Below are 23,075 nucleotides of genomic sequence, written 5' to 3'. Positions count from 1 at the left end.
TTGGTCTCAGTCCAAATTGATCCAAGTCAGGTCTGTAAGGTTTTAAGTAACTTTAAAGCAGTTTGTAAGTTGAAATGAAAAGGAAGAGAAAGAATAAAAAATTTGGAGCATTAAAAAATCGGAAAGGGTAACTATTTCTAGACTTAAAAGATAAGAGATTAAATTGGAAAAACTGTTTCTAGGCCTATGTGATAAGAGATAAAATTGAAAAAGACTTTCAGCAACAAGGCCCACTAAAATTTTTCAGTTTAAGTAACTTCGCCAAGGCGAAACAATTAAGAATATGAATGTTCTTATCTATTGTTTCAGATAATTCAAAGGTTGCCATTAAAAGAGAGGTCACCACGGAAGAGGAAGGGAAAGCAAGGAATCATGATGGGCTTGCAAATATCTTTAGGAAAGAACTTTTGTGTGTGCTGAAACCTGGAACTTAGTTGAAGCAAATAGAATAAAGGCCTACCAATGTAAGAGGTAAATTGCTAAGAAACTATGAACATGGATTCAAAAATTTGACCATTTTGACCACTGAGACCTAAATCAATGGGAGGGTGGTTGAAGAAGATGGGCAAGCCCTAAAGAGTGCATGCTCCCCAGTACCCACTTTAGATATGGCCATGGTAGATAATGGAAAAGGGAGATTCTCCAAGGGGAAGAGTCAGAAGCTACAGAGAATGACTGACAAAGAAGTTCTTAGCAGAAAGCAGAACCAGCGACTAATAAAGCAATTTGATCTGAGGCCTTCATAATGCTCTCCCACCAGGATTTCAGAATTGCTATGGAATGTGACAACTGTGAGTTTTTGTTTCCCACGTTCCAAAGATTTTCATCTTCCGTTAAGCTGTCCTTGGGCCACTGTTGTATATTTGGTAGGTGTTAGTGGGTGGGAGGTAACTTTCCTTTTTAGTGCACGGACACCAGACCACAAAAAGGCCCAGTGGAAAGTACCGCAAAATTGCTGATCCTGAGCTCTGAGCTGGATGTGGAAATGGTGATAGGGAGATAGGTGATAGGGAGAGCAGATGGGTTTTATCTAACCCTGTTTCCTTTGATTCTTGCTACCTACTAGTGTACTCCTTTGAAGTTAAATGGAGCCATGGGACCGAGTTCAGGCCAGTGAAATATGACTGGAATTATGTACAATACTTCCAGCTTAACCCCTCCAAAATCTCCCTTGAGATCCACCCCATTGCAGAGGATGCAGTGGAGGCTCTGTGGCCTCAGGGATGCTGGAGCCACTGGAAGGAAGGAATAACCCATGTGGGGCAGAACCTTTTATATGCATTGGGATGTGATATGAGCAAGAGATAAGGCTTCATTAAATTAAATAATCCAGAAAACAAACCTTTCTTCTTTTGAGGTTTTGGGATCACCTGTTATCACAATTAGCATTGACTAATGCAGCAATCAAAGATACATGCAATTAAAAATACAAGATATGTTTTGGTGTTACCTATTACCTCCAATTTTCTTTCACCAGATAATTGCAGAGGATCTCTGTGGCTAAAGCTCACTTCTGATTGAGACTGGATTTTCTCTATGTCTTACGGTGTTTTTGTCCCCTAAAGTCAGTTAGTCCCCAGGGATTACTGAATGCCTAAACCCAGATCTACTACTTACTAGCTGTGTGATCTTAGACACATATTAGCATGTCTGAGCCTCAGTTCCCTTATCTGTAAATAGGTATAATAATACTACCTATCTTGGGTTGTTGTGAGAATTAAGTGAATCAATCCATGTATAGTGATCAGCACAGCATCTGACACATAGCATGTACTCAATAAATTTCTTTTATCATTGTTGTTGACATCATAGATTGCTAAGTATATGCTTGGCACGAGGGATAGCACTGAAGAAATTATACAAATTCTGGACTTCTGTGAGATATCTGCTTATTTCATGACCCTTGTGTTTGATTTTGTACTTGTTCAGTATAGTTTCTATTAAGTACTTAATTTTAAGAGAAAGGTTTTGCATCTCTCCAATCTACTTTGGAAAACATCGCTTATGGCTGGGCATGTTCTTTGTCTTTCTGTCTGAGTGTTCTGAGTCAGTATGTGTGTTCCTGTTAGTGGCTTTACTCTCTGAATGCAATATTTGTCCATACCCTGTGGCAGTTGGAGTGGGGGGAATACAGGAAGGTGAAAATCCCTATTGGTGGAAGGAACCACTTCCTGCCTCTAGCCATTTCCTGCTTGGATCCACTTCTTGCTCAGATCCACTTCCTGCTTGGATCAACTTCCTGCTCAGAGCCACTTCCTCTTTAGAGTGTTAAGTAAAAAATGGCTGCCATTGTACTTATAAAAGTACACTTTACTCCTCTTTTCTGTCCCTTTTCCCAGGGTACACTATCCAACCATCTCATTTCCAAAGGTGTGTAGGTAACATTTGCAAGATCCAAGTGGTTAAGAATCCTTTCCCTTCTCTATTAGCCTATGAGAACAGAAACTGAACCTATACCAGTGATATCATCATTCAACCCTTACACCATGCATTTAAATGCCTGGTTTACCTGTATGCCTGAGCTAGGGTCTTTATGGGCACACAGCTGGTGTGGGCCATCTCCCTGGCACATGCTCCTTAGTGATGCTAATTAGGTAGGCACACCCACTTGCCTTGGCGTGTTTTATAGTTGACCCAAGCTGCAAACACCAACATGTATAAGACATATGCTCTCTTCTTTGTGTAATTTCAGGCACCAAAATATGCCTACACACAGGGGTGTGTGCATACAGACACACACATATTCTTTTTTGCCTGGTAGAAATATGCTTCTGTGATGTTCCTTCTACTCCCACACATGCCCCTCCATGGTTGGCACATCTCCTAATTATTCCCATCTACTCCCTCCCCATAGACCTTTTGTGTGTATATTTTGGCACACATTCTCTTGATTCTGCCTAGTTCCTCTTTTTCTTTTTTTCTTTCCCTGCCTCCCTCCCTCTCCCTCCTCTTCACAACTCCTTAGAAAATTTGTTAAACTATACACTCTTTATTATTAATGTACATTTATGAAAAATTCTTCACAGTTACAAAAGTGCATGGTTATAAAATCATCTCCATACAAAGGTTGGCATCTTCCCCTTCCCCACCCCTCCCTAACCCTCCCACCCCCAGACATCAGCATTCCACAGGACAGTGCTTAGAAAAACTGAGAGCTCAGTGAATCCAGAGCTCTCTATCCAAAGCTGTGGCAAACATGGCGGTGATTTACACAAGACCTTGCAATTTGCCTCCTTCGCTTCCCTTTTGCCTCCTTCTGAGGTGGGTAGAGCAGACAAGTTTCTCTAGCTTTGGGAAAATTTTCTTCTGAGGGATGAGCAAAGATGTCTCCTTATACTCTTCCAGAGCTTAAAAGAATGTCAGAGCAATATCAACAAAGACATCTACAAGGAAAATGGAGGTTGTAGGTCTTTCCTGATGGTTGAAGAGAAATGCCTCTCTTGGTTTGTTCAAATTCCATATGCCATCTTCCTTGAGAGGAGCTAGCAAACTGTAGCAACTCTGGGGACCTATTTTTGCAGGATTCCCTGGTAATCCCTAAAGGAATGGAGAAACAGATGAGAGATTGTCTGAGGGTGACCAGAAGCAACTGGTCCAGAGTGGTGTGGTGCAGATTGGGGTCTTTTCTAAAAAACAATTTTCATGGCCCAGACTTTGTCACAGCTCTGTTGGTTAGTTAAACTTTGATAGCCTCAGACCCAGCATGAAGGAAGATTCTGTGATGAGGACAAATCTCTGTGATGAGGATAGAGAACAGAAGGAAGCAGTCAGGCTGTGGCTGGGCTGCCTCAGCCACATATTTTTCTCTTTTTATATTTTTCTGAGCAGCTATACCTAACCCAGCCCTAATGGGATTCCATATTAGTGTATCAAGTGATGCAATAAAGAGATGGTTGAGTAATGTCAGGGAAATGAACTCAAGTTCCAGAGAAGTTGTCCCCGTATCAGTAGATACCCAACATATATGGAACCTCATGAACAGACACATGGACTCAAAGATACCACAACATTTACTTGTTAACTAGTCTGGAAAAACTTATTCAAGACTTGTAGGGATACCATCATGGTTTCTTGGTCAGAAGGGTTGTGCGAACATTTCCAACTGGGCAGTTAGATTACCTCCAGAGAAATGTGCTTCTAGAAGCTTGCTTCTGATTGCCTGTGCAAGATGGTGGTGGGAGAAATGAATTCCTTGGCGGTAAGGGAGTTTTATCATTGTGCTTTAGTTAACTGGGGACCTTCTAGTAGCTGGAGAGGAATCTGTTCTTTAAAAGCCATGTATCCTACTCAGAAAGGTGTGCCATTAACGGGGACCAAATAATCTCATTAGAAAGGACATTTGAATTCAAGGGGCATTTGGAATCTTGTTTGGTTCTAGTTCTATGCAAAAAAGGTACATATCTTAAAATATATTAACTATATTTCACCAAATAAGAGTCTCTAGGAGATTATAATAGATGTATATGGTGCCCCTCTATGGGAGGTTTAACTATTTGTGTCAAGACTATTATTTCTAAAAGTTTCACCCCAAGTACATTAGGCTATTATCTTGATTGGTAAAGAGCAGCCCCAGTCCATCTGTCCTTGGGCATAGTGGAATAAGAGAGCAGGCACAGTTCTGCTCCAGATGTCACAGGAGTGGGGGCCTTGCTCAGATGTTGTGAGATACGAGGTTCAAGTACCCCAGGTCCAGCAAAGTTTCTGGGCGCTCTTTTGGTTGACTAGCTCAAGGAAGCATGAGTAAGGGAAGACTTCTTGGAAGATGACATGTTATTTTTCTTTATTCCTTTCCTAGGAGGATGGGATGATGCAAAATTGTTGGATCTGAGGGCTAGGTAGAAAGCCCCTGTTTTTAACCTTCATCCTGGCCAGCCTTACCAACATGTTGGACTATGCCTTAATGTCCTCCTCTGTCCTGCTGAGGTTCTCACTCCATCTCTCCTGCAACCATTGTATCTCTTGCAACACAACACAGCAGGGCTTGAGTAGGAGGGGTTAGCACAGCTTCATCTCTCGTTTCCCAAAGAACTTTTTTGCATGATTTCCACCAAGGCCACCAGTTCTAATGTGTTATTTGCACGTTGCAAGGCAGATGACTCTTATTCATGTGCTATTTGTGCTGCTCCTGTGTTTCAGAGGCTCCAATTGCTCTACTGTGAGAACATCTAAATCTGTGAAGGAGCTGGGTTTTACTGCCTTTTATTTAGCTGACATACTGGACGTTCATAGCTGCTGAATCCGAGGGCCCTACTACCCAGCCATCCTGGGCATTCTCTTTCCCAAACACCTGGGAAAGCTGAAGAGAGAACCGAGTTGGAGTTGAGTCCCAGCTTTACTGCTTTGGCAAGTCACATCTGCTCTTGAGTCTCTATTTTCCAATATGTAAAATAAGAGTAATGGGTTGTGAAAAGTCAAGAATGACGCCACAGCATTTTAGGAGCTGTCCAGTGCTGAACAAAAACAGGGTGGAAGCTGACGAAGCTGATGGCAAAGTTGGAGATGATGGCAACAATGGTGATAATAGAGCTTCACACATCAAGTTACTTGATTTTTGACAGACTGATTAGACAGTTTCCCTGAATAGAGCTGCCTATCACCTTCCTTCTAGAGTGTACCCGGATAAGTTTGGGTAAGATACTCATCTCTCTACACTTAATTTATCTATAAAATGGGAATAATAAAAACCACCAGGCAGTGTTGCTGTGAGAATTGAAATAAATAAGTCAATAAATTTAAAAGTCTCCCGAAGAGTGCCTGGCCCTTGTTGGGAGCACTTATTCATCAGCACTACTCAAATTCAAACTTATATAACTTCAGAGGGAACTGTGATGTTCCTCAGCTTGGATTGGGTAGAAAGAACACAGACTTTATTTTGCTTGTTAAGCAACATGTGACTTTGAATGCTCTCTGAACCTTTATTTCCTCATCTGTACAATGGGAACAACAATGCTTACCTCAGAAGATTGTTGTATGCAGTAAAATGAATTGTCTGTGGAGAGAGCTTATCACAGTGCCTGACACTGGCAACTGCTTGGTAATTAATTAATAGCTCTCATACCCTGATGCTTAAATGGGTGAATTGGTCAGAAGAAAGAGCAAATCCTCCTATGGTCACAACTGTGGTGGCCTTCTATTCCTTCAGTCCTGGCTACCCTCGTGCTACAGTGCACTTTCTTGATGAGATCCTTTGGTGGGAGCACCGTGGCAAGAACAGTCACAAGATTAGGAGTTCCGGGGTGCCAAGACTCTTGCTGCCCAATTGCTGGACCTCCTGCTTCCCTCTTCTGAAGCTGAAGCTCAAGTGAGAGGCAGGAGACAAGGGTAGGAGAAAGGACACCGAAAGTGTCCACCCTCAGCTCAGTACCTGGGACCTCACTTGCAGGCTGCATTTGGTGGACTTAGTTTGGGAGGCAGTCAATATGAGGTGGTCTCACCTTGTAGCTCCTGGCAGGAGACCTAGGAGGCTGGCATGGGGGTGTTCTCTTCTTCGGGAGGCAGTGTTGGGCAACTCCAGGAGTGGAAAGATTGGGTGTCAGAGGGAAGTTTTGGTCCTGTGCCGCATCTGCTCTATACACTTAAGTCACGAGGAGTGGTCACTGTTCTCAACACACCATGCATATTTTGGCCTCCGTCATTTGCTTATGTCCCCCTTTCTTTGTCTACTTGACAAAGCAGACATTTTTTGATAACTCTGTTTGCAAATTGCCTCCATTCTTGTAATTCTTTTAGACTTTCCTAGGCACAATTGATGATCCCTCCTCTGGGCTTTCATAACTATGTGCTCAGAGTGCTGACAAATTGTCTTATAGGGAATAGTTTTTGAATCTCTCTCTTCTATTAGAGGTAAGAGCCTAGAGGGCAGGGGCTAGGTTAGAGTCATCTGACATTTCCATTTGGCACAGTGTCTGGCCCACAGTCGAGGCTCGCACAAAGGTGGTTTCCTGACCTTGCTTGGGTCATGAAGTGGCCAGGGTACCATGGAGCCAGAGTGAGCAGCGTCCAGTGGTCAGAAGCGGTGGTGGCCAGCAGCATGAGAGATGTTAGGCACCCACGTCAAATCTCTTCCTCTTCACTCGCCTTGCTCCAACGGTGGCAGCAGTTGGCTGTGATGCCCAGAAGGAAGTTGGTGACCACGGAGGCAATGGAGACCACGAAGCCCACAAATGCAATGAAGAGATAATCATCCAGGGTCAGAGTCAGGTGGCAGGCCTTGAAGCTCTCCTCAGTGAGGGAGAAGAGTGGGGCACCCTCGACTTCAGGGGGCCCCCGGCACTCAGCCAGTTGAGAATCTGCAACACAGAACCCAGGAAAGGTGAGGGGCCAGAGGAGAGTGAGTGGAATGGAGAGTCTCCCACCACCCCCCTCCCCCCAAGAGAAGTTGAGTCCTTTTATTGAGTTTCTATGTGTCAAACATTTTACTTACCTTCTTTACTCTCCTCAACAACCCTTGAATCAAATATTTTATACCTGTTTTTAAAGTTGTGGAGATCACTGCTCAGAGAGTTTAGTCACTTGCCTGAAGTCCAATAGTCACTACTGATGGTAGATCTACCGCTGTCTTGTGACATTTTCATCTCTTACAGTAGCTTCCTAACTAGTTTCTGGGCTTCTGCCTTTAAACCATCTTGATGCAGTTGGCTGAGTATCTTTGACACCTGAAGTCCTATCATGTACTACTCTGTGCTTGAAACCATCCCCTGACTTCTTATCTTCCCATGGAATGAAAACCAAGGTCCTCACTGTGAGCTACAAGGACTCTTCTTTCCCTCTGCTCCTTGTTCACTTTGCTCCATCCACACACACATTTTGATCATTCTTCCATCACCCTGAGCACATCCCTTTTCAGGGTGGAGAGGGTGTGCCTTTGCATTTGTCCTGTGTGGGAGTGCTTCTCCCCTGAATCTTGACACAGCTCAGTCCCTTATTCCTTTGGGATTTTGTTCAAGTATCACCTTACTAATGAGCCTTTCCTTTATGATTCTATATAACATAGTAACTCCACACCACCTCTCTCTGGGCTTTCTCTACTTTCCTGCTCTGCTTAATTTTTCTCCATTGTATTTATCTTGTCTCACTGTTTCTTTATTATCTGTCTCCTCCTCCATGAATATAAGTTCTTCCCATGGTGTTCCTAGTCACTGAACAGGGTCCTGTCCCTGTAAGTGCTCAATGAAACTTTGTTAAGTGGATGTGTGGATGAATGACTCTGTCCAACTTGAAAGCATTGGGTCTTTCTACTATCCCATGTGGCTTTTCCAGGGATGTAGAGTATAGGGTTATGAGTATGGACTCTGGAGATATTGATCTGGGTTCTATCCCCTCTCTACCCCACACTAGTTGTGTGACTGTGCGTGACTTACTTAACCCCTCTGTGTCTTGCTTTCTTCATCTGTAAAATAATGATAATGATGCTATCTGTAACATAGGATTGTAGTGAGGTCTCAGTGAGTTAACATATATAAATAATATATCCTTGGCGGATAATAAGCACTATGTAAACATGTGCTTTTGTTAGTATCCTAGGCTGGTCTCCCTGGACAAGTCAGTGAGGGTCATATTCTTTAGATAGTCTTCTGTAAGAGAAGCTTCTCCTTCAATGGGATTACTTTTCTCTCCATCATTGATGGTCCCACCTCACCCTTCCAGGGTCACTTGTACAAACACATGGTTGTCAATGGTTTCATTTTACTCTGCCTTGGAAGTAAGAGTGGTGTGCAGTTGGAAGCTCTGTCCTGCATTGCCAGGCACCAGCTTTGTAGCAGGCAGTCAACCCTTTGCTCAGGGTATAAGTATTAATTAAGCTCTCACCTTGGGCAAGTCGGTTTTTTGTTTTTGTTTTTGTTTTTGTTTTTGTTTTTGTTTTTTTGCCTTTCTGGCTCTCATGCTCTTCCTCCATAAGAAGGGGATAATTCAACCTAAATTGTCTAAGAGTCAATATGCAGAAGTTTTCTAAATTAGGTGGTACATAAACGCTTATTCATTCTGTAGTTTTTGAGGGCAAAGAATAAAATGATGGATTTGGATTGCCCGTTTTGAGAAACGGATTAACATCATTCTCCTTAGAAATGAGGAGTCAGTTTGGGGAAGAAGATGCAATCTGTAGTGCACGTGGAGGGGTCCCTGTTGGCCACATGCACAGCACTCCAGACCCTGCTCAGGACAAGATGGCATCTGAAGTTAACCATTAAGGGCTCTCCTCTTAGAACCGGAAGATGCATAACTCCAAAGTCTATTGTGTGCATGACTGGGGTGGTGGCAAGACAATGTGAAGTCAGGGAATGTGGGGGAAACTGAAGGCAATTGGTATGGACCCTGCAGAGGAGGCTCTGAGGACAACTGGCAGGACCCTGGGGGAGTTCAGGATGGGACCCTGAGGGCTGATAAAGCCCTCGGGTAATTCAAGGGGCCAGTTTTGAGGTTGAGTATATCCCAAGGGCACCCTTCTGTCCCTCTCTGTTGGGATTTGTCCAAAAACCATGGATAATTGTAGGAGAACAAAAAGAAGACAAAAGGAAGATGATTGCCTGGTCCTCCCTATGCTGGCAAGTTCTTTGCGCCCAAGAGGAAATATCCTGGAGAATGTGATGTGCTGAAGAGCTTGTTCGGTGGAGAGTGGGGAACCTAGTGGCCAATGGACAGTTACTTTCCCTCTCTGGGGCTGGGGTCCCTCATCTGCACTGTCATGAGTCTGCCCAAATGGGATCTTGGACCTCTCTCCTGCTCCCCAGGAGGCTGTGCTTCTTCTGAAGGAGAGCAGGGGCCTCAGAGATCACAGGAGGTGGAAGGTGCATGTGGCACCAGGGTGCCCTTTCTGTCCTTAGTACACAGGAAAGAGGGGACAGCTAGCTTGCAGCCTTCAAGGGGTGAGCAGGTGGGGAGATGGCTCTAGGCAGCCTCCCCCTCGTGCCCCCTAGCATTGTCCCATCTCCATCCCCAGCTATTTTGGTCCCGGAGAACTTCCTCCCACAACTGTGTAGAAACAGTGGAATCGTGACCCACACCCCTCCCCCAAACTATTTTGGTCCTGGGCTCCCCACTCAGTCTTCCTCTCCCTCCTACCTCATTCAGCATCGTTCTTTTGGAACACATGCTGAGCCAAGCTCTGGGAAAGCCCCTGAGATGGTGCCCCCAGCTATTTCCCGTCATTCTACTGCAGGGGGGCTGATGCCAAGGCTCAGTGCTGCCACACAAGAGAGCCGGTGACGGGGGGCCGCATCTGAGCACTGCCTGCCTCCAGGTGAGGTCAGAGCCCATCCAACCTCTGTGATTCAGTCTCCATCGGTCCCCAGTGCACCCCCAATTGGGATTGATTGGTTAAGTCGCCAAATCCATTTTTCTTCTCAGCTGCCACCCCATGCCCTAACCTTGCAGAGCTCTGCTAAGGCCCTTTGGCCAGCCCAGAACTCAGGCCCCGACTCTTCCTGTTAGCTTTGGACCTGACTCTTCAGGATACAGCCAGAAGGCAGCCAGACTGCCAGAGTTTGAATGCTGACTCCAACACTTAGCAGCTGTGTGGCTTTGGGCAAGTTACTGACCCTCTCTGTGCCTTGGTTTCCTTCTCTATAGAACAGCGTGTGTAAGGATCTCATCATGGTTCTTCTGAGGATGAGATGAGCTAAATATGACATATGTTTAGGATAAAGCATAAGAGTAAGTCCTGGCAGATAGTAAGTACTAAAATAAAGAGTGTTTGCCTGTTTCTGTTTCTTTGAGTTTTTCCAGCACTTGGAATACTTTAAAAAGCAGCCTGGTAGAGTAGAACAGGGCTTAAGAGTCAAATAAACTTGGGTTTTATCCACGACCCTGCTACTTTCTAAATGAGTGACCCCGGGCAAGTCTTTTCATTGTTCTAGAGCTCAGTTTCTTCACCTGCAAAATGGGAGTCACCAAAATGGGGGGAGGTAACGCGTGCCAAATTCTCAGGTCACGGCGAAAGCTCAGCACACTCTCATTTACTATCTGTCTGCCTCCGCAGGTCCCAAGTGCCGCAGATGCAAGGGTGGTGTGTGTTTCACTGGCGAACGGCACCAGCAAGCAGGGCAAGGACTCAATGGATGATACTTGTGGGGGGGACAGGGCTGGTGTGCACAGAGGCCAGCCCAGACCAGGGCACGCACCGGGTGCTAAGAGCTGTCAGTCCCTCCCTGTTCTTTGGATCCTTTGCTGGCAGGGAGACAAGCCCCTCTGTGCCCGTTGCTGCCCAGTCCCGCCCTCCCGCCTTACCCGCCGTGCAGCGCTGGATCCGGTTCCGCAGCCACTTCAACAAGGGCTCCATGGTGCAGCCGCACACCCAGGGGTTGCCGCCGATCTGCAGGGTCACCAGCCCCGGCAGGCCCTCCAGGGCCTCGAGACTGAGGAAGGCCAGGCCCCCGTAGCTGAGGTCCAGGTCTCGGAGCTGCACCAGGCCCTGGAAGGCTTGGGGGTGCACCCTGCGCAGCCACGGGTTGTGGCTCAGGTCGATGTGCACGAGGCCGTGGGCTTCTTGGAACATGTCGGCCGGCACGTGGCTGAGGTTGTTGTAGCTCAGATCCAGGTGTGCCAAGCGCTTGGCGTGGAGGAAGAGGCCCGGGGGCAGCTCCACCAAGGAGTTGTTACGCAGATCCAACACCCGGAGCTCCATGTAGCATGTGAGGTAGCCGGGCGGCACGGCCGTGATGCGGTTGTGGGCCAGGCTGAGGTTGCGAGTGTCCATCGGCAGGTCTGGGGGCACGGAGAACAGCCGTTGGCTGCTGCAATCCACCACCTGGTTATGGCACGTACAGAGGACTGGGCAGCTAGCGCCGGCATCCGAGCGCATGGCCCCGGCTGCCAAGAGGAGGGAGACCAGCAGCACAGCTGGGTGGGGGGGCCCAGGCCAGGGCAGCTGGGACCAGGTGTCACCCATCTTAGGCAGCTGGCAACCGCCCTGCTGAAGGGAGCCCACTGGGGCCGGGGCTGTGTTCATGAATCAAGAGTCGGTGGCTCCGAAAGACAGCTACATCAGGGCCAGGGCCCCGGAAGGTGGGGCTTCTGGGCACGTGGCATCATGGCTCAAGCCTTTCCCCGGAGCCTCTGAGCACCAGAGGGCTCCCTAGGTGAGATCCACAGGAAGTCCCCTTTGGAGCTGAGGGGGCAATAAATCCAGCCGAGGTCCTACAGGGTCCTGAAAAGATGATCAACGCTTGAGAGAGTGAGGGACTGAGGCTAGGGCTGGACCAGCTGCTAGCAGGTCCTGGAAGGGTCCCTGTGGGTCTGTGTTCCTCTCACCCATGACCCCTGGCTGCTTCCTGTCTTGTATTACGTTGGACAGGTGGTGGAGGGGGTGAAGGACATAGATTGTGCCTGTTGAAGGTCCTGGCACATCTAAAAACCCGGAGCCCCGTCCCGAATCTGGGACCGATTAGGAGGCCAGGGCTGCATGTGGGTCTCCGGCATTTGAGGTCTCAGAAGCCATTTCTTCTGGTGGCCCAGGGGGCTCGAGTCCAAGGGGGTCCTGGGGTGGGTGTTTTGGGAAGGGAGCCTGGGGCAGAGTGGGTCTCCATGGGCCTCCTGAAAGCCCGAGTCGTCAGCCTCAGCATCTACTGAAATCCCCAAGGAGGCTCTTCTTCCCCCAGGTTGGGGAGGACCTTGAGTGACACCCACTGCCGGCTGCCAAGGCTGGAAAGAGCCATGTGTCCTGGAGAAGCAGGATGGAGATCAGCTAGGACCGCTTTGGCGACTTCTCCCCGGCCAGTGCCTTTCTCCCAGCCCAGCTCTGCGTTCAGCAGGCGGGGGCAGAATTCCCTCTGTCAACAAGGAAAGCACTCAGGCGGAGATCTCCAGTGCCCTCGCCTCCCTACTGTCCTTCCTAGGTTCCCTGGCCCCCTTCTTCTCTGCCACCAGCCACAGCGTTTTCTCTGCATGCTGTGTGTCAGGTGTGGGCAGCGCTGGGCTCAGACCCCACCCTCACACTGTGGTTGCCTGTCCTCCTCCCGGGGTTCTGTCCTGGGCGAGATGCATTCGCTTCTCCTCCCAGCCTTGCCCCTCAGCACCAAACACCCCACCCCTGGGCAACTCCCTAAAACAGGCACACAGCCAGGCTGGCTGTTTGCATACCCCTTTCAAACAGGGTTAGCACTCCCCCCCCCCTCCCTTACCTTCTCCCTCCTCTCTCTCTCTCTCTCTCATTCACACACACACACACACACACACACACACACATTGTTCTCCTGTGATCTCCCCACATTTTGCCCTGCCCTGTGCTCACACCTCCCAGTTTTCTGTCCAACTGCCTTCTGCACACGCACTGCAGAACCCCCTTTCCAGTCCGCCCCCCCGCCCCCCGTGATCCACCCTCCTGCACACCCCTAATCCCAGCCCCCTTTCTACAAACACCCCACTCTGCTCTCTGTTCCCCAGCGTGAGCCCACGTCCACATTTGGTCAGGCAGAGAGAGCGATGACATACCCGGTGTCTCAGCTCTGCCGTCCACCGCATCCCCTGTGGCCCCCCGCATCCTCCGTGGCCCCTGGCTGTCCTCACTTGTCCTCCCTAACCCCCTCGGTCCGGCAATGCCTCCCCTCCCAGCACTTCTAGCCTCAATCCCGCCCACTGGGAAATCACCCAGCTCCTTTATCCAGACCCATTTTTCTGAACCCCAAGGTCTCCCCTTGCACTCCCATAGGCCCTCAGGAGCCCACTTACTCTGTTCCAAGGACACAGCCATCAATCTGCAGCAGACGTGGGTCTCCCTCCCTCATCCTGGAATCCCGCTTGCTGCTTCAGAACAGATTGCCTCCCCGGCACTTCCCCTCCCCCGGCTTCTCGTTCTCCATGGCTCCTGGATCCCGGGGCAGCATCCTCTGTGGTTTCCTGTCCTGTGCTCCCGGTGCCTGGCCAGTCCCCTTCTTTTACTCAAACGGGGAATCTGAGAGAGGATGCTTAGAAGAAAGTTCACAGAATCCTCTGAATGCTTCTTCCCGAAACTCAGCTGGTGCTGAGGCTGCTGGGGTATGAGGCTTCCGCCAGGTCTTCCCCTCCCTCCGCCTTCCTTTCCTCTCTCCCCCTCCTCTCTCCCTTTTTCGCTCCCTTTTTTCCTCGAGGGCCAGGTACTGACGTTTCGCTGTCTCTTAGCAACTGCCTCCACATCTCTGAGCAACAGGAGAGCTGGCTATGGACCCCACCAAGAAGAGAGAGAAGAGAATGAGGCAGTGGCAGAATCCACAGCCACCTCCTGGGTCCCAGCAACAGGGCAAGGGAGACATAGGGGGAGGGGGCAGGGGCAGGGCAGGGAGGAAGGCAGAGGGGGCAGGCAGGGGGAGAGGGCAAAAGGGCCCTGTGGGAGAGGCTGGAGTGGGGACAAAGCAAGGGTCTAGAACGTGAGATGGGGGAGGGGTTGCTTATGGGCATTTGGCATTGGGCCCAGAAGGGAAAATAGACAGGGGTTGGAATGGAGAAAGGAACTTCTGGAGGGGAGGGGGGAGAAGCTGGGGAAGGCAATGAAGACATGAAGAAGGATGGAAGGAAAGAAGAGAAGTGCGTGTGACAAGTTTGCTCACTTGATGGGATGTATCCATTCAGTCCCTATGTAGCATCTGTCTCCCTGGGGCTGAAGATATTTTGGTCACCAGGTATCAGGTGGCTGGACTGGCTCAGGGCTTGTCAGGGACAATTACAGAAGGTGAGACCTTCTCTGTGTTTGTTCATTGTCTCATTACTGACCCCACAAGCTCAGAGAGTTTTGGGTGGCAAAAGGCAAAGTGACAGGTCCAGGTCGGGTACCTGGGGCCGCAGATACACTCAGCTCTGTTTCTAGGAGTGTGGAAGCTGCCAGAAAACTTCACGGTCTTGACCTCTTTCTCCAGGTCCCAAGGACTCTGTTTGCCCTCCGGTTTCCGTGCCTCCAAGCTCCCTGTCCCTCCCCGCCATGGACTGACCTCACAGGGAGGGTGAAGACTTTGCAACAAACATCTCATTGAACAAATCTCCAGCTGACCTGCATTTGAAAAAGCAGCTTGACCAGTGGCTATGGTCAACGAGCTGGCTTCTTTCTTCATTTTAATAATTATTTGTTGAGCACCGACCGTGTGCCTGGCACTTGGGTACATGGTGGGCATGTAGCTGTCAGTGAGGCGGATGAAGCCTTTTCCATTGCAGAGGGCATCGTGGTCCTGTGTGTTCACTCAGTTGATCTGACCTCTTCTGTTTAAGCAATATCTTAAGTCTTTGGGGGAACCCAAAATTGAGGAACAGAAAACATGTGTTAAGTTGCACAGATCCTAAGCATGTACAAAATCCTCAAAATCATTGTCTTCTCCAACATGATTCTCTTTCCCTTATGGTCTTAGAAGTTCTGCTGCTAAGCCTCATCCTCATATTATACTCATTTTGAATCTTTTATGTTCTACAATGCAGAGTAGCATGGTAGCGACTTCATTAATATTTATATATTGAATTGGCTGAGGTAAATATGACTTGTATTTCCCCCTTGCTTAAAGAAGGGAAGAGTCCTTCAACTCATTATGAGCTTAGAAATAAAATGTTAATCTTAATGCACAAGACAGAACGGCACATTGAGACAAGTAATCCATTATAAACAAGGACTGTTGGCCTCAGTCAAGCAAAGTTAGCATCACCATTAAGTGAAAACTGATAGAAAACAGAGTTATTTCAATAGAGACGAAGAAAGGTAATCATGACATTTCTTTTTTCTCTTAAATGTTTATTTATTTTTGAGAGAGAGAGAGAAAGAGAGAGAGAGAGAGAGAGAGAGAGAGAGAGAGAGAGAGAGAGAGAGCACAAGTGGGGGAAGGGCAGAGAGAGAGGGAGACCCTGAATCCGAAGCAGGCTCCTGGCTCTGAGCTGTCAGCACAGAGTCCAACACGGGGCTCGAACCCGTGAGCCGTGAGATCATGACCTAGGCTGAAGTAGGATGGTCAACTGACTGAGCCACCCAATCAGAACATTTCAATATTTAGTGTTGACTAAAGGCACATTAAAAAACAAATCACAAAGAATGGAGGTTTTCTTCCTTTACATAATATGAAATTTATTTATAATAAAGCCACTACTATGAGTAAAGGAAAGTACTTGTGACAGTGTTCTTAAAAAATAAGTACACGAGAATGCCTTGTCATCATTTGATACTCCAGTTTTCTGGCCTGTACCATTGGGATAATAACAATCATGGCGTCTAACTCATGGGGTTGTTTTATGGTATAGGAGTCTTTATTAATAAAGTACTTAGAATAGACACAGTGAGCACTACAGACGTGTTTGTTAAGTGAACAAACAAAATAAAACACATGGCAGGGCATAAAATTGCTGGAATTGTTAGGCAGCAGGGAAAACAAATTGAACAAAAGTGGGAAACGAAGGACAGAAAATACCACACCTGCACGTGATTTGAATGTATTCTGGGGCAGGATCAGAAAACCCTCACTGACCATTGCATAGAATGTCTTCTGTACAAAAAGAGAGAGAGAGAGAGAGAGAGAGAGAGAGAGAGAGAGAGAGAGAGAGAGAGAGATTAAATGGGAGCAGACACCTTTAAAATGATCTTTTGCCCAGAATCATTTTAGGTTAAGTATTAAAGCATTGTATCCCAAACTCGTGTCTCATGGTACGCTGTGTGCCATGACAAAAAAGTTTATTCTCACATAAGTTGAGAGCATGAAACATTTCTTTCATTAAACAAAATGAAACAGATTTATTTATTGCCAGATTTCTCAGGGCCTTTAATGTGCAAATATTCATGATGACCCGCGAAGGGAAAGGACTGGGGAAGGGGGAAGGATGTATCACACCCAGTACCACTCTTATGCAGCGTGCCCGGCTGCTTCTTTTAGCAGAGTGACTTTTTCTTGCACAGCAGCCTTACAGCAGGAGTGATTCAATTTTGAGCCCCAGCAAAATGATAAATTATTACATACCATGGCCTTTCCTGGCCTCTTGCAAGTTATTGAAACCGTGACTGTTCAATCAGGAATGTCAAGGATTTACTCTACTGGGAAAATACGCAGAAATTAATCTTAGAGTTGTAGACACAAATGAGTCGAAAAATCATTTTCCTAATTATGATTTCTTGACATACATAGCGAATGAGTGGAGATGATGACAGAAAACCTTTAAATACGTGAAAATAAACGCAATCTACCACCCAAGAAATTTGTTCAGGGACAATTATGAAACTTCAAGAGAGTGAAGATACAGAAAGGAATGGAAAGTTAATCTCTCTAGTTACTGGGAAGGCTTAAAATAGGAAAGATGACTTTGCGTTTTATGGCATAATAATTTAGTGAAGTATTTAGCAGAATCTGGTGAACTGGTGGTAGAAACCATCGGGGAAAAATGAACAGGAATGCACAGATGATGTTAATGAAGACAATAATGATGATGGGCAAAGCTGAGGAGGGGAAGCGGTGGCTTTCCTAAGTAAAAGATTAAAACATATGTTGCAAACGGGAGCACCTGGGTGGCTCAGTTAGTTAAGTGTCTGACTCTCGGTTTAAGCGCAAGTCCTGATCTCACAGTTCCTGGGTTCGAGCCCCTCATCCAGCTCTATGCTGACAGCATGGAGCCTGCTTGTGATCTCTCCCTTCCCCCCCCAACCCGCCCCTCCCTGGCTTGCTCTCTCTCTCTCGAAATAAATAAACAAACATTATAAAAACATAGGTTGCAAACTGAAAATTGGCCAACGGCATTACCCAATGTTTGTGCTTCAGGAAAGGACCTTGGGCTACACTATCCTTTGAGGAAGTGATTCTCACTATCAGAATAGAGAAAAGAAAAATGAGAAACAAAACCACAGCGTTGAAAGTCGTCTCCGAGTAAGAAGTGTTGTTGAGACATTAAAGCCATACTTCACTTTCCTACATGAAGAAGTTCCAAATGGCCCAAAGAATTAAAGAGAGAAACAAACAATAACAAAATGCAAATCAGGGAGAGAACAGAATAGCACGTTTCTCCCACTATGGAGGGAAGATGTCTTTCTGTGTCAAGGAAACAGAGAATGTCATTTGCGACAAGATGGCTTCTGACGAACACACAGCATTGAAAAACAACAAGGTTTCCTTGAGCAAAAAAAAAAAAAAAAAAAAAAAAAAAAAAAAAAAAAAAATGACAAAACAAAATTAGAGAGAAAGGAAAGAAACTCAATGAAAAACCAGATTTTAGACATAAGTGATTTAAAATAATCTATGCAAAGTATGTTAAGAAATGTTACAGATATCATTTTGAAATTGATAGAATACATAAATTCCTCTGATGCAAATACAGAAAATAAAGTGTTGTAGATGTTAGTTATACCTCAATAAAAACCAAAACAGAACAAAACCCAAAATGCCTTGGTAGGCAAGGTCCTAAAATGGCCCTCGTGGTAGGTCGAATAATGACCCTCAAATATGTTTTTATTCTAATCCCTGAAATCTGTGAATAGGTCACCTTATTAGGCAAAAAAGACTTTGTGGATGTGATTAGATTAAGGATCTTGAGATGACATTACCCTAGATCAACAGGTGGGTCTAATATAAAAACAAAGATCCTTCAAAGGGAAAGAGAGGTAGGAGAGTCAGAGAAGGAGATCTGATGGGGGAGGCAGGGGTTGAAGATGCTACCTGCTGACCCTGAAGATGGAAGAAGGGGCCAAAAGTCAAGGAATGCAGATAGCCTCTAGTAGCCAGAAAAAGCAAGATTCTCTCCTAGAGCCTCTGAAGGAATATAACCCTGGTGCCCTATCCTAGGCTTGTGACATCCAGAACTGTAAGGTAATACAGTTGTTTTGAGCCACTAAATTTGTGGTAATTTGTTACAGCAATAGGTCACTGAGATGGCCCTCAAAAGTCCTATTCCCTGGTGTGCACACCTCATTTACTCCCTTCCCCTTGAGTTTCAGCCAAATCTGTGACTATGATGGGATATCGCTCCCATGACTATCCCCATAGTCAGTTGACTTTGTGTTAATCAAAAGGGAGATTACCCAGGTTGGTGTCACCTGATCAGTCAAACCCTTAGAAGAGATATTGTCCATTGCCAGCCCTGAGAATGGGTTGGGGGGCAGATAAGAAGGGCCCGAGAGCCCTCTGGTTGTTGAATCTGATCCTTGGCCAACAGCCAGCAAAGAATCTGCAAGGATGTGGTTCTGCCAATGAATTTGCAAGATGGCCGGGGGATCCGGATGACAATGCAGCTGGCCAATGAGTCGATTTCAGCCTCTTGAAATACGCTGGGTCGACAGCCCAGCCGCGCTGTGCCGGGACTATGCCAGGACTATATGGAGCCATAGACTAATACATGAGTGTTGTTCTCAGCCAATCAGTCTGTGGTAATTTTGTTATGTCGTGTGGAAAAATGCATGGTCTCACTAGACAGTAAATGCAGAGCAATAAAATCTACTTTGTGATACCACGTTAACCCAATAACAGTAAAAAACATCTGTGAAATTCCACATGCTGGGTATGGAGGAGCCAGATACATACGCATTTACTGCAGACGCTGGGAACCGGCTCGGACCCACTTCGGAAACTGCTTGCCCCTGCCCCTATGACCTAGTAATGAGTAAGAAATTAGTTCATACAAAAATATTCAGGGCAGGAATATTTATGATAAGGAAAAAGAAGGAAATAATGCGAATGGCCGGCAAGAGAGGGTGCTAAGCGAACACCATATTCATATAAAGGAAATGCCAAGGAGAACATTGTTAATCATGGCACCCGGATGGGTACTGTGGCTGCCTGGGAAGCATGAAGAATCACGTTAACTGAATAAAGCAGAGCAACCCTTAGCTCATAGTTGGATTGCTAACTTCTAACTCATCCTGAACCAGTCGTTAGCTGTGTCACTTATCCTTACCGTGCTCAGTGTTCTCATCTCTAAAATGGGTGTGATTTCAGTACGTACCTCACAGGGCTGCCAGGAGGTTTGAAACAGGCAATACGGGTAGAACCTGGCACAATTCTTGGTCCTTTCTAGATGCTCTGTGAAGAGCCATTACCATTCTTATTAGTTTTTATTACTATTATTACTGTTATAATTAGTTTAATTATATAAATCAAATTAAGGCATTAAGTTGAATGCCTTTTTCACTCTTAAAATTTCTTGATTCAACCTGAGAGCCTGTGTAACACAGTGGTTACAACAAGGGATACGAGACAACAATAATGACAACAATAATGATACCTGACTCAGGGTTGTTGGAAGAATTAAATGACCCACATAAAACAGGTTGCATAACCATCAGCTCTCCACAAACCTTAACTACTGTTGTTGTTATTATTTCAGGAGGAAGTTGGTGGAGGTGAGTATGGAACCACAGCTCCAATCATAGCAATCGTTTTTGGGCAGTAATCCCAGCCCATTCTTTTTGCTTGTGACCAGCTTTCACTTTTTTTCTACTCCTTGGTTCCTGGACCCCTAGAGTAAAATCTCGTAATTACGTGCTTCAAGATGAGGCGCGTTCATCTGCCGTGTGGTTCATATGTAATGAGGTTGGCTCCCGCTCTCTGCCCCTCACTCCCATCTCCCCGCCTCGGGGACAGGGAAACGTGGAGAGGAGGTCAGGAGTGATGGGGAATAAGGGGTGAGTCGAGGTAGCTGCTTTTAGCACCCAGTATTCTGTTGGCCAAATCTATCTTGGAGTCACTGTCACTGCCCTGCACGTCCCAGACAGCTGCAAGGTCCAGAATTGCTCCTGCTGACATGGACCCGGGTCGCTGGGTGGTTATCAGGGATGTTTCTCTTGCAACGTTAGTTTTCCTAAAACGAGAAAACAAACTGAAGTTTGTTGGGTCTGTCCTTCTCTTGGAAGTTCTCAGTGTAATTACATGCTTATCTGCCTGTCTCGCTTGCTGGGCTCTGAGCCCCTTTTGGGCAGGTATGGTACTTTGTTTACTGTTTTCCTCTGGTGTCTGATACATAATGAGCATGAAAACATCACAAGTGTTTGCAGCGTGAGTGAGCGAGTTCACTCTGAAGCATCGGGTCAGCTGTACCTGTTGGGCCCTCTTTGCTGAGAGCACATTAATCCTCTCTGGGTAAAACGGCCTATGCTGGTTCAATGTCTGTCTAGGGACACTACTCTTTACCACTGGTGCTAATGGTAAGAGAGGTTCCTGGAGTCTGATAGAAGACAGAGAAGAGGATATAAAGAGGTGCAATAACAGATGGAAATTTACCATCAGTTCCCAGGAGAGCCGGAGGTCGGAACAGCAGCATTGTCACTTTGGGGCCCATTGAGAGAGGCTGTCTGGCTACATTTGCTGGGACGGGAGGGAGACTGGGGACAGAACAAAGGGACCTACTGCCTCCTTAGCTGACCAGAGTTGACCAGCATAGGGCCAGAAAGGAACCCATATATGCTGCGTAGCTGTAATGTCCCATTTTACAGAGAGGGTGACTGAAATCCATCCACTTATCTAACATATTTACTGAGCACCTACTATATTCCAGACCCTGTCCTACGAACTGGACGATAGCCATGTTTGATGTATACACAATATGCACCAGTAGGGCATATGGGGCCAACATCCATTCAGATTGGTGTCCGTGATGGCTGGTGGTTACACATTTTGACTGTTCTCTGTTCAGCAGTGAACAAAAACAAGTCCCAGCTCACTTTCTGTTTGCAGGAGACAGAGATGAACACACACATAAACACATGTATGGCAGGTGATGATAACTGCTATCAAGAAGAAAAATAGGGGCACAGGGGCAGAGGTTAGTAATTTGCCTGAGATTTCACAACAGATAAGAGGTGTGACCTAGGTTTGATGATCTGAAGGATGACCGACTACTTGGCCTCCATCCACACAGCCTGTGATGAAGGGACTGTGGACGCAGCTGGCCGTGAACCTATAGTTCTAGCTAAAAGAGACTTTGTTGTGTGTTGGCCATGAAATGTTTTTTGAGCCCCTACTATGCACCAGGTACCATGCTAAACGCTGGTAATAGGGCAGTCCAGAAAACAGGCAAGGTCTCTTCCTGGGGAGGGGGACACAGGGAAAAAAGATCTTAAAGGATTAGAAAGATGCAAAGTTGGTAGAAGGGAGAAGGCAGGATTGGGCAGGTAGGGAAAAGCAGGGCTCTGTGCTAACATGGGGTGGGGGGGTACCTCCCTGAGAAAGCCATGCATTCTCTGAGTGCATTTGTCCTGGCCTCCGTCTTTTACCTTATCAGGTGTTCTTTAGAAGCTCATTAGCTTTTTTTTTTTAATTGCAGCTATCACCTTCATTAGATGGCTTTTTTTTTTTTTTTTTGGTGCTTCTACAAGCTATTTACTGTTAACATTTTGTGGCGTGATTTCACCCCTTAGCTGATTTTTACAGCCTTGCATCTCTCAGGTGAGATAACTTGCTTCATTCTATGAAATATAGGTTTTAATGCACCAGGAGGCAACAACAAGGAAAACATTATTTCTCCCGAGTCCTCTGAATATGAATCGAGGGGGCAATAAGATGTACGTAGTGTATAAAAATAATGTTGCGATAATGACTGATAAAAATAGCCAGTTGTTTACAGCTTATTTGATAGAGCACTGAATGGGCATTACTCTGCTCATGACTGATAGATAGAAAATGCTCTCCTTTCTTGATAATTTACCCATCTCTTTTCTCTAGCTATGTAGAGAAATGTAAAAAAAATAGGGTTAATATAAACTCGTTGATTTTGAAAAGCATGATCCCTTCCTGTCTGGTTCCCTGCATCTTCTTTCCCTTGTGGGTAGCTGCTGGGGCTGAGTCCTTCTAACATGTCTTCCCTTCGTGACTCTGATGCTGTCCAGATGCTTTCAGCCAGCCCTGGACTCCACGGCCAGACCACAGAGCGGCTCCAATTATCAGCACCCAACTTTGAATCACGGCTCTGGCCCATTCATTTAAGGCGGTCACCTTTGCCCAGGCATCCTTAGGATTCTGGGAAGAGGGTGGTGGGAGGGAGCCCCGATGCTGCCCTGGGACTTTCTGGAAAATGAGAGTGGTAGTGTTGAAGGAGGAGGAGATGGGAGGCAGGGATCAGGAAAAGCTGGGGGCTTTCTTCGCAGGTCCTGGGAAGTAATTCTTCCTTACAGGATGCTTCTTGGTAAGTCCTGCTGGAAATACCCTGGAACTGCCTCGAGGTCATGCCCA

The 23,075-nt window shown here is 46.6% G+C and overlaps 1 protein-coding gene and 1 long non-coding RNA gene across 2 annotated transcripts; one reads left to right on the top strand and one right to left on the bottom strand.

The window, feature by feature from the left end:
* Positions 1 to 20: 20 nt before the first annotated feature.
* On the top strand, positions 21 to 5,763 carry LOC123380611. The gene is made up of 3 exons (XR_006586626.1): positions 21 to 127; positions 310 to 471; positions 5,137 to 5,763. It is a non-coding gene; the product is annotated as an uncharacterized LOC123380611 (long non-coding RNA).
* A 128-nt stretch (positions 5,764 to 5,891) lies between these two features.
* On the bottom strand, positions 5,892 to 14,003 carry LRRC55 (leucine rich repeat containing 55). Its single transcript, XM_019812422.3, has 3 exons — positions 13,663 to 14,003; positions 11,224 to 12,764; positions 5,892 to 7,289 (listed from the first exon to the last, which is right to left on the bottom strand). The coding sequence occupies exons 2-3, from the start codon at positions 11,942 to 11,944 to the stop codon at positions 7,054 to 7,056; spliced, it is 957 nt and encodes a 318-aa protein (XP_019667981.1). The 5' UTR covers positions 11,945 to 12,764; positions 13,663 to 14,003; the 3' UTR covers positions 5,892 to 7,053.
* Between the last annotated feature and the right edge of the window lie 9,072 nt (positions 14,004 to 23,075).

Source organism: Felis catus, chromosome D1, assembly GCF_018350175.1.
Source record: "Felis catus isolate Fca126 chromosome D1, F.catus_Fca126_mat1.0, whole genome shotgun sequence".
NCBI lineage: Eukaryota > Metazoa > Chordata > Mammalia > Carnivora > Felidae > Felis > Felis catus.
The sequence above is the reverse complement of the archived record's forward strand: the minus strand, read 5'-3'. Positions and strand labels throughout refer to the sequence as shown.